The sequence below is a fragment of the Microchirus variegatus genome (genome assembly GCF_963457635.1).
Source record: "Microchirus variegatus genome assembly, chromosome: 19".
Taxonomy (NCBI): domain Eukaryota; kingdom Metazoa; phylum Chordata; class Actinopteri; order Pleuronectiformes; family Soleidae; genus Microchirus; species Microchirus variegatus.
The window spans coordinates 13,104,774-13,121,412 of record NC_139820.1 but is presented as its reverse complement, the minus strand read 5'-3'; the positions used below and the strand labels follow the sequence as shown (position 1 = coordinate 13,121,412).

General features: G+C 41.6%; 1 protein-coding gene across 1 annotated transcript in view; it reads left to right on the top strand.

Annotated features, from left to right (window-relative positions):
• The window catches only part of tab2 (TGF-beta activated kinase 1 (MAP3K7) binding protein 2), a 134,648-nt gene that overhangs the window by 101,718 nt on the left and 16,291 nt on the right, over window positions 1-16,639 (top strand). The window contains exon 3 of the mRNA XM_083906476.1: window positions 10,553-12,233. Within this exon, the coding sequence (XP_083762602.1) occupies window positions 10,553-12,233 (1,681 nt within the window). The remainder of the gene's footprint in view (window positions 1-10,552; window positions 12,234-16,639) is intronic.

Here is a 16,639-nt window from a genome sequence, read left to right as displayed (position 1 = left end):
TTTTTTATCTTTTCTAAGACATGATGCCAATGTTGGTAACATGCTACAGCAGGAGGAAGCTCTGAAAGAGTAGATTGTCCATGGGGCGTGATATAATGTAGAGTGAAACGCTCTTTTGATGCATCAATGTTTTACTTGTTTTCACTGTTACTTCTGTTTCTTTGACAAGTGTGTGCTTATGTATGTGTGTATATGTATTATACTTTTTTTTATTATCATTTATTTATTGATTGATTGATTTTTATTTAATTATTTTCCTTTTTCTCCAATTTCTATGTTAATTTAATTTAGTTTTAACACCTTAGGAGGGGATGGGAGGGAGAACGGGGAGAAAAGTTTGCCTTGTTTTATGCAATAATGTTTGCTGTTTCATATGCTGTAATTTGCAAACAAAAATAAATAAACACATTTATAAAAATAAAAAATAAATTAAAGGTAACACCATTCCTCTTGTGAAACACGGTGGTGGATCGCTGATGTTTTGGGGATGCGTGAGCTAGAAAGGCACAGGATATTCGGTTAGAATTGATGGCAAGATGAATGCAGTAAGTTATCAAAAAATACTGGAGGAAAATTTGCACTCATCAGCCCAGAAGCTGCGCATGGGACATACTTGGACATTCCAACATCACAATGATACAAAACACAAGGCCAATAGGCCGTGAGCCAGGGCCTCAAAATATGGAAACCGTTACCGAAAAGGTGGCAAAGGCTACCATACCTTTTCTGAAAGCCTGGAATCTCAGCTTTTCACTGATGTATGATGGCCATCTGACAAGAGTAGCTGTTTTGAGTTATCACACATAATGTAAACTAAGGTTGATAAAATAATGCGTATAAATCAATAGAACACTGACATAGCTGAACATCTATATTGGACATATTGGAATATTTTATTTTGTTATGTTTGGTATCATTTTAAAGGGGAGACTCTGGGCTCTCATTTAGATCCTTTTGTGAACATTTTGGATAAGTACAGCCAACCCTGGAGCTCTTCAAACCTTTAATCACACACATTTTTCTGCCATTTCCGCCTGAGTCATCTTTTGTCTTTTAATCCTGTGGCACCAGGGAGCATCAGAGAAACAAAATCTAAACACTGGAATACTGGCATTACACTAAGGATTCAGAAAATGTATTATTTACCCATATGTGTCCAGCCATGGCAAAAGGGTTCACAAGTCTACTTTGGGACATTTGGAGTTATTTACATATTCTGAAAGTGTGATTTCTAAGCTTTCCAACAATGTCAAACACATGTCCATCTGATCATTTTTGAAGAAGATGTGGCCATTTGAATGTAGGCACTCCTCAAACTGCTTTAGGGAGAAATTCAGCCTGAAAGATTTCGACCTTCTTGAGGAGCCAGGCCAATAGCTGCTCATTTGCATCACATTAACATGGTCACAACCCCCCACCCATTCTAGCTGTCAGTGACATCTAATGTCTGTTAGCCCACAGGACAGAAACAGTGTAGCAGTTTGAAAAAAAAAGGAATGACTGTAGTTCATGCCAATGTAGTGTTATTTGCCTTAAGTACTTCAGTGGACTGATAAGAATCAGAATTTACTTTATTGATCCCCAGAGGGAAATTCTTCTGTTACAAAAAGCACTTGAATAAAAATGAGAAACAAGAAAGGTGAAAGATAGATACATACTTCAAATATCAAATAAAATATATCTAAGTGTGTGAAGGAGAGTTCAATATTTTCCAGACCATGGACTATATTATCATCTTCAATACCAGTTCCTCCCCCACAATGTGGCTGTACCCACTCTGTCCATCACAGTTGATATGTGGGCTAAATGGGCACATCACAAGCACACCCTCTTCTGCTTACTCTTCTGTGCTGTAACCTTTGGTTCTGGGCATTTGAAGTATTTTGCCTCATCAGAACAGAAAGGCCTGATTTTTTCAAAAAGATACGTCTGCCTGTCCATGGTAAGTCCAGGTGGGGCCAGGACGGGAAGACTGTCAACAGGGGGCAGAACTCCTGGGTTGCGCAGTAGCTGAAACTCGATAGGCTCTGCATCACTGTGAGTTTGAGCAAGCACCACACCTGGTCTGTTGGCATCAAAGCTGTGACAGAATAGAAGCACACAACAGGATATTTAAAACATGGCTCACTGTTCACATGGAACACTATTATGTCCGTTCGTGATTTTTTTATTCATAAAATGCAGAATTTTGAATATAAATACCTAAAGTGCTGATAACTCTTGATCTGTGGGAGCTTTTGAAAGTAGGGACTCAGATGTGTCTGCCAGTCGATGGTCTTTACTATCACTCTGCCATCTGCCGTTCCAACAAGCTGCGGAATATTGAGGCGACTTTCAGGAGAGCTGTGTTCCACTACCTGTTGACAGCAAGAACCACAATGAAAATTATTATTTTACTTTTCCAAAAAAAAAAATCACATTTTACAGATTACATATTGCAGTCTATATAAGCATTTGGCTATTGTATAGAAATCAATTTATACACATACCAAGAGCCTTAGCCGACCTCATGTATAGACGCCACACTGAGGCCTTGGACACATGGGTTGGCAGCAACTTCACATGCCAATCCTTATGCCCAGGATTCTGAAAAAAAATAACAAAATACTTGTTTCAGATCATAGTTCATGTTAACAGGCACTTTATCACTGAATCAGTATAGATTGATCAGTAGTATTGCTTGAATTATGTGTGAATGCCACACCTTTATGTGCATGAATTGCACGTGTAATTAACACGTTCATCACACATTGTGTTAACCATGTGTGATTCATGCATGCAAAGGTGTGGCATTCACACATAATTCAATGCAATGTTAGGTTTCGAACACGGGAGTTTCGTCTCAAAGCATTTGAATTATCAAACTGAACCTGCGGGTGTACAAAATCTCAAAGAGGGCCGTGACATGCTCCTCTTACGGCTTATAATACGCTCATCTGACCGAACAAAAGTTTCGATGTGCGCATCATTCTCATTGTAATAATACAGTACCGAGCTAGCGAGCTAAGCTAGCGAGCTAAGCAAGCATAGCTAATAACAATGTAGCCAAACGGCGTTATGAAACGCACAGTGGATTATTAAAAGACAGCTTCCCTACGTGCGTCTGTATGTGACTTTGAATGAACACTAACATAACATAGATTAACAACGTTAATGAAAACTCACCCAATAAGAAACTGAAAGGTATTCCGGCAGACTTCAGTGCCTTTGATCAGATAAGAGGTCCGGGCGTGCTTCCTTTTCGTCGCAGTTTTACGTCTGTTCGCCTCCAAAAGTCCAATTAGATAGGAGATAGAGCGGTGCTGACGTCATGTCATCATCTCAGACAACTACCGTGTCTGTCCTGTTCTCTTTCAGCCACGGAATAATCATCTGTTTGTTGTTTTTGTGACGATGAAGTCTGCTAACACGTTAGCATAAAGATCTCTAGCTTAAAATGCTAACAGTCCACACACCAGCCGTCTCTGTGCTTTCTCTGTCCTTGTGAAGAAGCTGCTCAGCCACAGCTGATGTATTGTCCTGTTCTCTTTGCCTTCCTTTGTCAAACAAAGCTTTGATGATGACTGCTTTGATGATAATCATGCTTTAATTTCGCACTGCACACATACACACTGCACACACACACACACACACACTGCACACATATGCTGGAAAGTTCCAGACACTCTCTCTCCCCTCCTTGCTCTCTCTGAGTGAGAGCTGCATATTAATTAGCCATGTGTATTCTCCGTGATCGTCAGCTGATTGGCTGAAAAAACAACAAAAGCTCTGGAATGTGAGATCGCCACACCCAAACTAGGAGTGATTCACAGCGATAAAACAACCTTAATTCAAACACAAAGTTTATGGTTTTAAGACCCACAATACTGTGATTTGAAGCAGGTAGTGGCTTCTTCAAAACTTCAACTTGTGTAATTTTGAAAAAAACCGAAATCCCTAATTTTGAAAAAAAAAAAACGTTTTCCTGTTTTTCTCGTTTTGCGCTCGGCCGACTTGTTCCTGCTTGGTCCGTGGCGGGTCACATATTATCAGATTTGGAAAGGGTGATTTTCTTACCTTACACATCAGCAACATGTCAGTTACCTTTGATCAGGCTCTCTACTGTAAAGTTTCAGAAATTCTGTGGGCACATAGAGACAGGTTTCCCAACATTGTGCCAAGACTTGGAGTCTTTCACACCATCTGCATGTTCTTGGGTGTGATTGGGAAGCGCTTCCAGGCTGCAGGCCTAAGGGACATATGCGTAGAATCTCGAGCTGTGGCCGAGGGATCTGTCAGTGGTGTTTTGGATGGCCATAAGTACAATAGATCTCTGAGATTCCACAAAGTCATGTATGAAGCCCTCCTGAGGCTAGTCTGGAATCAGTTTCCCCAGTGTCTCACAGAGAACCATCCTGATGCCCACGATCTCCTGGATATCCTGCCCCTAGACTTGAGTGTCTTTTCTGAGGGTATATCATCAACCACTGTAGAAGAATCACTTGACAGTACAGTCTTCAGACAGGTCCATCAGTACTTCTGTGAATTCTTGCAGTATCTCAGGTCTCAGCAAGGTCCACTGGCCAGCTTCTGAATGTCATATATTGACATGGTGGAGGTTGTACTAAACCTTGTGAGGGCATCACGTGAAGGAAACTGGGCATTGCACATGGCAAGTATTCAATCAATCATCCCCTGGACCTTTGCCTATGATAATCTGAATTATGCAAGGTCACTCACTGCTTACTACTCAGAGATGAGCCACATTGAACATGAGAAACCAGATCTATACATGTTTCTCTGTGAAGGTGGCTTTTCGGCCCAGCTGAGTGCAACAAACACATTTGGCAGGGTTCCAATTGACCAGACCCATGAGGAAACTGTCAATCGGGACACTCAGACAGCTGGAGGCACAAAAGGGTTGAGCTTGACCCCAGCAGCTGTCTCAAGATATTACCTTACTGCTGAGTACAAAAGCACTTACCTGTCTATATTGAAAAACTCACTGGGACTCCAACAAAGTGACTGTTCTCACAAGGACTTTGGACAAAGCAGAATTGCCAAAGACTGTGGATCTATTGGATTCTAGTTGAATAAATCCATTTGCAGGTGGTGAGTCCCTTGTTTCTCTGTCTACTGGAAGTACAGCACCAGCAGATGTTGCTGAGGACTTTCTGAATGCACACACCATTGGCGAGAATGCCTACAGAACCTTCTCTGCTGAGCGTGTTGAGAGTAATCCTCCTGCAAAGCAATTCCATGCGCCACTCACCAAGATGAAACTGAAAACGTTCTCCTCAATGCAGGGAAAGGCAAAGACATGCAAAACTGGGGATAAGGAAGTTATCCTCAAAGCTGATAATCGAATATTTGCCCAGATGGTACTGATTGCACAGAGTAGACAACTCAACCTGAAGGAGGTGTTATCTCACCCCCTTGGACCACTTCCGTGGGCTCTTGCTTCACCAGATGGCAATGTGAGGAAGACTTGCAAATCCTCACTTGCCAAGCAACTGCTCAAGTTCCCATGTGTTGCTGAATCATTGCCATTAAATTCCACCTGCGTAATAGATGGCATGGCACTTGTTCAGAAGCAGAACGGTGATGGCAAGACATTTGCTGATATTGCAGACTATGCCTTGTCCACTGTGCTAGCTGAAGCAAGTCACAGCACCCGTGTTGACATTGTTTTTGATGTATATAATGAGGCTTCTATCAAACATATGGAGAGAGTGGCCAGAGGTGCAGACTCAGGCACAGAGGTCAAACAGATCACTGCAGGGCACAGAGTTCAGCAATGGAAGAAATTCCTTCAAAGCAACAACAACAAAACAAATCTTTCAACCTTCTTGCTCAAACAGTGGGGCAAAGAACAATCTAGAACAAGACTCGGTGAAAAGGTACTGTACACTACAAGCAAAGATCAGTGTTACAAGCTGACCCAACAGGGAGTGCACAAGGTAGCAGACCTGTCGTCCACTCAGGAAGAGGCTGACACCCGTATGCTACTCCATGCTTGCCATGCTTCAAGGACTGGTCACAAATCTGTCATCCTTGTGTCTGATGACACTGATGTCTTGGTGATAAGCCTGGCTACCAGTGACGCACTCACATGTGACCTGTTCCTGAAGACAGGGACAAAGAATTGCACCAGTTACTTAAACATCTCACAACTTGGTCTGCGTTCACAGTTGTGTCAGGCTTTGCCTGGTTTACATGCATACACAGGCTGCGACACTGTAAGTGCATTTGCAGGTCGTGGTAAAGTGTCAGCCCTAAAACATCTTCAGAAAAATGAAAACTTCTGTGAGACCTTTCAGAAGGTTGGGGCAGACTGGACAATGACACCTGAGTTGTATGTAGCCTTACAGGAGTTCACATGTCAAATGTACAGCTCCAAGTCCAGAATAACCAACATTAATGAAATGAGATTTGCACTTTTTTGTGCAAAGAAAGGCATAGAATCCTGGCAGTTACCTCCATGCTCAGATTCTCTCAGGAAGCACTGTCTCAGAGCTAACTATCAAAGTGCTATCTGGAGAAGATGCCTCGAGAACAACCCTGAAGTTCCCTCCCCAGTTGAGCATGGGTGGTCTAGAGTGGACCAAGATGGTGACTTGCAGCTCTCCATTGCTGGTTCAATGTCTCCATTGGTCCACAAGCAGTACTTGAGTTTCTGTCCTGCTCATGCAAGAGGGACTGTCACTCCATCGTGTCAGTGTGTTGCCAACAACTTAGCCTGCACTGACCTATGCCATTCAAGACAGTGCAAAAACAAGAAGGATGACTTTGCTGATGAGGAACAATCCTATTCCTCTGATGAGGACTCTGACGAGGAGTTTGATTAGTGTCGTGCCCTTGAATGATCCAATCTGTGCTAAAATGTCATAAAATGTCATCAACCATGCCTAAAGGTCATGACCTTGACCTTTTACAGTAATGGCAATGTCATAATTGGGTTTAACACACCTTAAAACATAGGAAACCATGTCTCATTTGTTCTTTGTTATACCGTTTTTAGACTTTCAGCTATGTCAGTGTTCTGCTTAATTTATACACATTATTTTCTCAAACGCCATGTCTGATTTGAGACTAAAAATCATCCCCTCCAAGCAAGATAATATGGGTAAATAATACATTTTCTGAATCCTTAGTGTCATGCCAGTATTCCAGTGTTTAGATTTTGTTTCTCTGATGCTCCCTGGTGCCACAGGATTAAAAGACAAAAGATGACTCAGGCGGAAATGGCAGAAAAATGTGTGTGATTAAAGGTTTGAAGAGCTCCAGGGTTGGCTGTACTTATCAAAAAGGTTCACAAAAGGATTTAAATGAAAGCCCAAAGTCCCCCCTTTAAAATGATACCAAACATAACAAAATAAAATATTCCAATATGTCCCATATAAATTTTCAGCTATGTCAGTGTTCTGTTGATTGATACGCATTATTTTCTCAACCTTAGTTTACATTATGTGTGATAACGCAAAACAGCTACTCTTGTCAGATGGCCATCATACATCAGTGAAAAGGTGAGATTCTAAGCTTTCAGAAAAGGTATGGTAGCCTTTGCCACCTTTTCGGTAACGACCAACCCCTCTGGCTCACGGACTACAAGTAGACCTGTCAACCTGGCTACAGCAAAATAAAATGAACGTTCTGGAGTGACCATCTGAGTCTCCTGACCTCAATATCATTGATCCACTATGGAGCGACCTCAAACGTGCAGTTCATGAAAGACAGCCCAATAACTCACAGGAACTGGAGGATGGGCAGCTTTACCATCTGAAAAGATAAAGACTTCAAGCTGTCATTGATGTTAAAGGGGGCAATACACGTTATTATTTGTGTTGTGATTATAATTTAAAAAGAGTAAAAACAGTTGTTTGACAATAAATGGCTTCAGCCAGCCAGTAACCATGAGTGAAAGAAAAGTTTTTGTTATCATTCATATTCTCTGAAAAATGTAAAGAAATCACAAATTCTTATGAGCACAATTGTATCTTCTTTACATGTAAGCAGTTCTCCTAACGTAGAGCAAAGACATTCCAGATGGTTTTCTGCAGAGGAAGCAGATGTGCACTCTACAGTAAGTTTTAATTTTAAAGTTATTATTTATTTAGTAGGGCTGTAACGATATGCGTATCGAAATCGAAATCGCGATACTCAGAGCCACGAACCTGTCTGGTGGCGTGAGAAAACAGATTCGCGAAACGCCCTTTCTAACTTCCAGTTATTTTTCCAGTCAGCCACATGATATGAGCTGTTATTACTAACACACTTATTTTTATTAGGGTGTCAAATTATCGCGTCAGTTGTGATCAATTAATTACAGTCATCATTAACGTGTTATGTTTTTTAATCGCGTTAATCTCTTCTTTACTGATGTCCTCAGTACCAGGGGCAGCGTCAGACACAGCGACAAAAGCGTCATAAAACCATGTCTAACTTTAACAAACACAGACATGCTGCATACCCACAGAAAGGTCAGAAACTCTGCTAAAAGCTCATATAAACCATTCTTATGTTCACCAAACACAGTTAAAACACCGATGGATCAAACCCGCGGGAGGTGAAAAAAACTGTTCCAGCTCACACATTGAAAAGCAGCACCGGAACGTCAGCGTGATTATGTAAACAGCGGAGAATTCACAGATTCTAACGGTACCATTTTTTATCACTCTACGAACAAGATTCACGGATCCAGCCCCAAAATAAGAGCAAAACAACAACTGACTTTCAAGAAATACAAGCAGAAATGTTGTCTTACCTTTGCTGTTTATCAAAATAAGTTATTTCCACCGGACCAAAACTGCTTCTCATGAAGGACTACACTTCCCAGCATGCTTTAGGGACAAATCCCAGTCTGATTGATCATTTACTTTGTATTTTTCAACAGTATTATTTTGTTACAGAAAAAAGAGAAATCTTTAGTTATTTATTTATTTATGTTCAAATCTGTTCACAGTGTTCCAAAATATTTGTTATTAAATGTTACATTAAGTTGTTATATAAGTAAATGTTGTTAAAATAAAATGTTTTTTAAATTTTTAAAAAAAATCGTGGAATGTATCGAATCGTGGGTCAAAAATTGTGATACAAATCGAATCGTGAGTTTGTGTATCATTACAGCCCTAATATTTAGACAAACATAATTTCGTATAATATATTTAATCTCATCTAAACCACTTCTTCACAGTTGCCCCTGGTACCAGGGGCAGCATCACACGCAGCGACCAAAATGTCATAAAACCATGTCTACCAACACAGACAAGCTGCATATCCACAGAAAGATCAGAAACTCGGCTAAAAGCTGATATAAACCATTCTTAAGTTCACAAAACACAGTTAAATCACCGATGGATCAAACCAGCAGGAGTGAAAAAATACGTTACAGCGCACGCGTTGAAAAGCGGCACCGGAGCGTGAGATTGATTATGTGAACAAAAAAAATGTGTCAGCCGGACAGCGGAGAATCCACAGATTCCAACGGTACCATTTTTTATCACTCTACGACCAAGATTCATGGATCCAGCACCAAAATAAGAGCAAAACAACGCACTTTCAAGAAATACAAGCAGAAATGTTGTCTTGCCTATCAAAACTAGTTATTTCCACTGGAACAAAACCACTGTAATGAAGAACTATACTTCCCAGCATGCTTTGGGGACAAATACCGGTCTGATTGATCATTCCAGAGAGACATTAGATCCTTCTAATTAGAGAAAGGCGAATGTTCGCACAAATGCGTCATACATACATACATCATCCTCTTGACTCACTAATGAAGTGATACACACACATTTGGAGACCGGGGCCTGATTCTTCATTTAGCCTGTGTTCCAAGTGCACTTACTCTGACACAGTGGCATCTACAGTGAAACTTACACCTCTGGTGGAATATCACAGATGTTATTTTTATTTTGATACTTTATTTTGATAAACATAGACACATAGAGCTTGTAACTGCAAAAATGTACTCTTTTTATTTGGGCATGTCATTTTTGAGCAGGGACTCCAAAAAGAGGGTCAGTGAAGAAGAGGTTAATTTGACAAACTGGACCTCAAATGAGTAAACTTCCTCTTGTTTCCACTTTAATTGGTGTTTAACAAGTAACACTGCAAAGGTTTTCTAGCACACCATCATCTACAGTGTTACAGAATTACCATCAGTCTTGCCGTGCACACATTACCTGTAGACAGTGTTCCAATTCAAAGTCAAAAGCCATATTTTAATAGCTGATATACAAACAAAAATACTAATGCTTATAATAACTGATCACTTAATCAATGTGAAGTAAGCATATTTCAATTCAGATTCTATTGTTTAATATATTTAAGTTTAAAATTAAACTCTCGCCTGTGAACTGAAGATATAGCATGCACTTAATTTTAACAGAAGAAATACATTTATATCCAGGCCAAACTAAAGAAGTCTGTGTCAGTGTCCTCATGTGTTAATGGCCTCAGTGTATGACCAATAAATTAATTTTCTTCAGTTAGTTATATTCAAAAACATATTCTTGAACATTGATATTGCATAATATTTTAATTTCCACTCTCTCTTCTTTTCCCTCAGAACAACAATAACTTAGACGCCTGCTGTGAATACTTGTCCCAAGTCAGTCCAGGGTACCTGTACAGCGAGGAAGGAAACCTAAGCTTTTCTGATGATCACAGCTTCACCAGGCTCCGAAATCACATGACCCAGCTGAACCTAGGCCTGCAGTCTCAGAATGTGCACGTGGCCCCAGTTCAGGACGGCCTGAGAATGAATGGCAGCCGGACTCTGGCTCACAGCCAGAGTGACGGGCCCCTCCAGACAAGCCAGGCTCCAAATAGTGACTTCTTTCAACAAGAGCCCCAATCAGCCCCAGTGCAGGTGCCCTCTAGCCTTAATGTATTTGGTGTGATGGAACCCACGCGCAAACCACAGCCTCCACAACACCTTGGACTTTATCCTCTGGGTATCAAAGGAGCAACAAGTGCCCAGCAGACACCACGCTACAACCCTTTTACAGTGACTCTAGCTCCCAATATCTCGACAGGCCGCAACACCCCCACTTCTTTGCACATACATGGTGGGCCACAGCCGGGCCTCAGCAGTCCACAGGGTAACTCTATCTATATCAGGCCCTATGTTAGCCAGTCCGGTACAAATCGGCAGAACCAGCAGCAGGGAAGCAGGGCCCAGTATAGCCCCACGTCCCAGCCTCAGCAGCAAATCTACCAGATCACACACCCCTCCTCTCTGTCTGGCTCCTGGTCTGGCCCTCAGCACACCTCCTCTTCACATACCTCACAGCACCAGACCCAGGGCCACCAGACTTCTCATGTCTACATGCCAATCAGCTCCCCCACAAATCCACAGGCACCCTCCATTCTTCCCACTGGAAGCCAAGCCTCTTCCTCTGGTGTCTCCTCATGCGCTTCCTCCTCTTCTGTCATGCCCCCTTCCTCTACCATCAGCCAGTACAACATTCAGAACATCTCCACTGGTCCAAGGAAGAATCAGATAGAGATCAAACTTGAATCTCCTCAAAGGAGTAACTCCTCAACAACAACAGCTGTGTTGCGGACTAGCAGTGGTCCGCGTCCATCCTCCACCTCCTCCTCCTGTCCCTCCTCTTCATCATCCTCCACTGGGGTGGCTACTGTCCCCACTACCCCTCTGTCAATTGGATGCCCAGGTCTGAGCCGCAGCCAGCCAACTGTTGTCATCTCTGCCAGCCCACCTACTGCTGCTACCACTCCCAATGAGGAGGCTGTCGTGGCCTCAGGCGGCTCCCGCTCCCAGCCCAAGTTTTACATTTCTGCCAATGCTTCCAGTAACTATTGTGGGGGTGGGAACCCTCCCAAACTCTACATCTCAGCCAACCCCCCCTTGCAGGGGTCTTCAGTGGCCAGGAACATGGGAGGCCAAGTGAGCATGGGCCCTGCCTACATCCATCACCACCCACCTAAGTCTCGTGTCCCTGTGGGAGGGGGAGGCACAACCTCCTCTCCTCGCGTGGTGGTGACCCAGCCCAACACCAAATACACTTTTAAAATCACAGTGTCACCCAATAAGCCCCCAGCTGTGTCCCCCGGAGTAGTGTCTCCAACATTTGAGCCCAACAACCTCCTCAGCCTTCCTGCAGACCACCACTTTGTGGAGCCAGACCCCCTTATTCTCTCAGACCCACTGTCGCCTCACAGGGACAGGCCGAGTGAGCCTCGCAGACTCAGCATGAGCTCTGATGATGCAGCATACACACAAGGTGAGCAACACTGAGTACCATCACTGTGATAGATACCTCAGTCTTTACGTCAAAGTGAACATGCTGTGCTGAACATGAACTCAGCATAAATACATTCTCCAGAAAGGTTTTAGGATAGTTCATCATCTTGTTGTCAACATATGGTGAATTACTAACCCTTTAACACTTATAATAAACAAGGCAATCCGAGATGCCAGACTTCACCCCATTCACACAACAAGCATCTGACGGCCTCTGTTGGTCATATTCGCTGGAAGTGCGGAAGCACAAATAGACAGCTAGCAATGACTAGTGGTTTACAAATACATACTGAAGATAGAGCTGCATGATATGGCCCTAAATGTTATTACAATGAAGACTTTCAAATAAGTTATAAAAGTCAGATAATTAAAGTTTGATAGTTGAGATTTAACAACTTGTTAAAGCGAGAAATATATCACATATCGGAGATAAAACTCAGAAAGCTATTATCTATGTTACATTGTTTCTGTATTTTGCAAACATACTTTTGAATTGAAGAAAGCTATATTGCGATGTACATTGCTATTGAATTATTGACTGTAGAGGAGGATTTCCATTACCAGTGTGCAAAGTGAATCTCCTTGGTGCAGGCTTCTGCTTGACTCTGTGTTGGTTGGTTGCAAATGTGGCTATATTGTGCAGTGTTGAGGCAAAAGGCCAGTTTTTGAAGCTCTTTAAAGAATAAATAATACTACATGGGTTTTTTGTGACCAACTGGTGGACAAAATGCTTTTCCACTGCTTCCTGCCAAGAAATTAATTTTATTATAAAAGTATACTATGTGGTTTTAAAACACACTTTCCAAAACATGGACTCTAATGTGTTTCATGAGCCAAGCCGGGGATACTCGGTGTTGCTAGTGTTGAGTCCGTGTGGAAATAATCCACTGTATATCCATCTCCATGAGGTAGAAAAAAAGGGGGGCCTCGTTGAGTGTGGGTCACTCTGATGACTTTAGTGTGACTCCTCCATACTAAAAGCTACTCGAGTGTGAGTCAATCATTTGAGTGCACTCGTGTTTCCTTTTTTGGGCTTTTGACTGTCTCACATTTAAGTTGCCTGCAATGGCTCATGCACTGCAGTGAGTACAACTAAGAGGGGCTTCACAGTGTACATGCTCCTCTGCTGCTCACCCTCAGGATTATCCTTTTATTTTTCTGTTTATCAAACCACGGTGTAGTTTTCCTGAGCCCAGTGTTTTACATGCATTTATTTATTTATTTGTGGCACCCTGCCAGTATTGACCATTTAAGAAGTGATGTTAAATTTATCATCAATTAATCAGTTTAAATGTTTTTTTTATGAATTATAAAACTTGAAAAAAAAAGTTCAGTTAGTCAAGTTAATTATATTAAATTATTTTCCATTTAAGTGCCAGATCACAAGAGAACTCATGTAAGCTTACCCTTCCTATAGAACAGGTCTATGCTTTGTCATTGTCGTATGTTATTTATCTTATTCACATGACGGCATGTGTTTTCTTTCTCCACCAGTGGACAACAGAGAATGCGATAAAAGAAACACATGAATATAGCTGTAAACCTCAGGGAAACACTGTTGAATGTTGAATCATTATTATAATTATTAAGAAGAAATAGACCTGGTCTTGATAGACAAGGAAATGCCTTTTAGCACAGTCTGCTGTCCGAACAACTTGTGTTTATGTTTACTGGTTTCTTCTTCTTTCACACGTTTAAACTTAAAGGTGAAGTAAGTAGTTTATAGTGACATCTAGAGGAGAGGCTGAAATTTACAACAAAGAACTGCTCCTCTGCTCACCCCGTCCCTTCCCTGAGCGCTATGGTGTCCGCAGCCGGTCAAATGTTGTCCTGGTTGTCTTTCTCCGTGTCAGCAGATGAGGTTCGTGAGGCGAGGGAGAGGGCGAGCTACCACGGCCGTAGCAGACGAAGCGGAGAGAGTGGAGGCGGGACTTCCGCTACAAGTAAAGCGACGCTTGATTTGTTCTCTCGCGTTTGTCCTTACAGGCTCCAGTAGAAACACTGCGTCTCGCTGCTAACAGGTGGCAATGCAACCGCGGCCCGCGACCATGTTATTTTACTGATTTTACTAATTTTTTGAAACACTACGAAAATGAAACAAAAAATATTATACAGCGACTAGACAATGCAGGAGCACATAATATGTATAAAAAAATTGGATTTTGGGTTATATAAACCCATAAATACTACACAGTGTCCCTTTAAAGGAATACTTCACTGATTAGCATGTGGCTTTGTATTGCTAGAATAACATTATTGTTTTTTAGAAAGTGTGCTTCCCTCCCTCATTTTTCCCCTGATTTCTAAAATTTTTTTTATTTTTGCTTCCCTCCTATGACGCAATATGATGTGGGAACACACAACGTCAAGATTAGAACTACAACACTAGTTCTGCACTTTTTGGACTCACCCACAGGGGGACGAGACTTCCCAGAATGTAAACACAGTGTCGGCCATCTTTGCTAAAAGTTACCACCGGCTCTCGCTCACTTTAATTTGGCCTTGTTAACTGAGAAGACAATGACAGAATGTAGTTTTCAAACTGATATGGCTGCGAGGGAAAAGACCTGCTTTTTGGCGTTGCCCGCGGCTGGAACCGGGTACCTGGAGAACATTTTGTGGGCACTTGAATGTGCCGCCGTGGGCTCTGGCTGCTGCAGCGCAGCGCAGCTGCACGCACTTCAGCCTGGCACTGGCCGGATCTGGAGCAGCTCGCTCCAACTCGGCCGAGCGGGCAACGGGGTAGCGGGCGCCGGTCCGGTGGATGAAGGAAACGGGATAAACAACTGCCCCAATATAAAGTGAGTATTTTGTTTTAGATTTATTTTTACCACCGTATTTATCCATGTTTATATGTAACGCCAGCTGATCTAACGTTAGCATATTTACAGTTCATTTACATCTATGCTAATGTAAGAACAGATACTTTGATTCGCTAACGCTATAATCATTGTTTTACAGACAGTAATATTACCCAACAGCTTACCGTCACTGGAGTGGATCCACAGACTGGGGAAAGATGATCGTCTTGTTTTACCTGCCTGTGTTGTTCAGAAGAACATCCGCAGCTCTGATAAACAATACTGTGTCTATGAAGACTGTTGATAATAAGTCTGATTTTTCTTTTTATGACTATTAATATTACAAATGTAAATTCATATATGTTGTGGTTTATTTTCTAGCCCTTAGTGTTCACCCATTACAGTATTATTAGATTTGAAAAAAAAGTGATTTAATTTGGAGCAAAGGGTTGATAAACACTTCAGAATTAGAGCTACTTTGTTTACTGATGACAACTGCATAATTTGTATTGTGTAAATCTAACTTGTCTAGTATAATAATATAATAAAATCAGTAACTATTCTGCTTCCTTCCTCAAATCTTTACTTTACACAAGTGTACAAATGCATGCAGGGTGTGAAGGTGAAAAAATAACTTTATTATTCACAAAGGAAAATGTTTTACCATCATATTCAAGAGTACAAATTAAAATCAACAAGGATCCAAATCTAAAAGCATGTCTAACACAATATGCAAACAAAAAATAAATAATGAAACCTGTAGAGCGGTGTCAGAATCTGATGTGGGACAGCTGGAGGACACTGGTAAAGAGGAGCAGAGCTGGATGCTGTGAAGAGTTTCTCCAAGACTTGATTAATCCATGTTTCAACTGTAAAGGACAAGGAATACAATCACAAATAAAATATGAACCAAGATTGTACTTTTTTTCAGAAAAACAAACCTTTCAGCACAATATACCAACTGGGTGAGCTGTGAGCATTATAATGTTGTCTATATAGGCGTCTTGAACAAACATGAATAAGAATAAAACATTTGAATAACACTGACATTATTCTCCAGCCAAAGCAAGGTGACTTTACTTTGCTAACAGTTTACGTGTATATAACGTGTGTAAAATTGTCTATCAAACGTTACTTTTACAACAGTGTCGCTTCACTGCCGACAACTATATCGCATCGTATACTATGAGCAGAAATAGAGTGGAATATAAGCGTCAGTCTTACCTCTTGGTGATGTCTTCCTGCTCGAAATTAAGCATTAACCCTCTTCTTGTTGTCCTTTCGTTGTTTTTACTGCACGTCCCGGTACAATTTAGCACCATAGAAAAAAAAAAAAACCTGTGTAATTTGCAGGTCCGTAATGTATTCGCCAACTAATTCATCAAGGCTATCCGACCGCTTCACTGTAGGTGGGCCAGCTATGCTGCGAGACTTCCGAGCCGTAAGTGAGTGTGACGTGCGGTATTGTGAGTGTGTGTGAGTATTCTGGGAGTTGTTGTCATTTGTGTAAATGAGCGATAAATAATTTTTTCTGCCTTTCTCAGCCAAGAAGGCACTTTCTTCAAATATTATTACACTTTTCTAC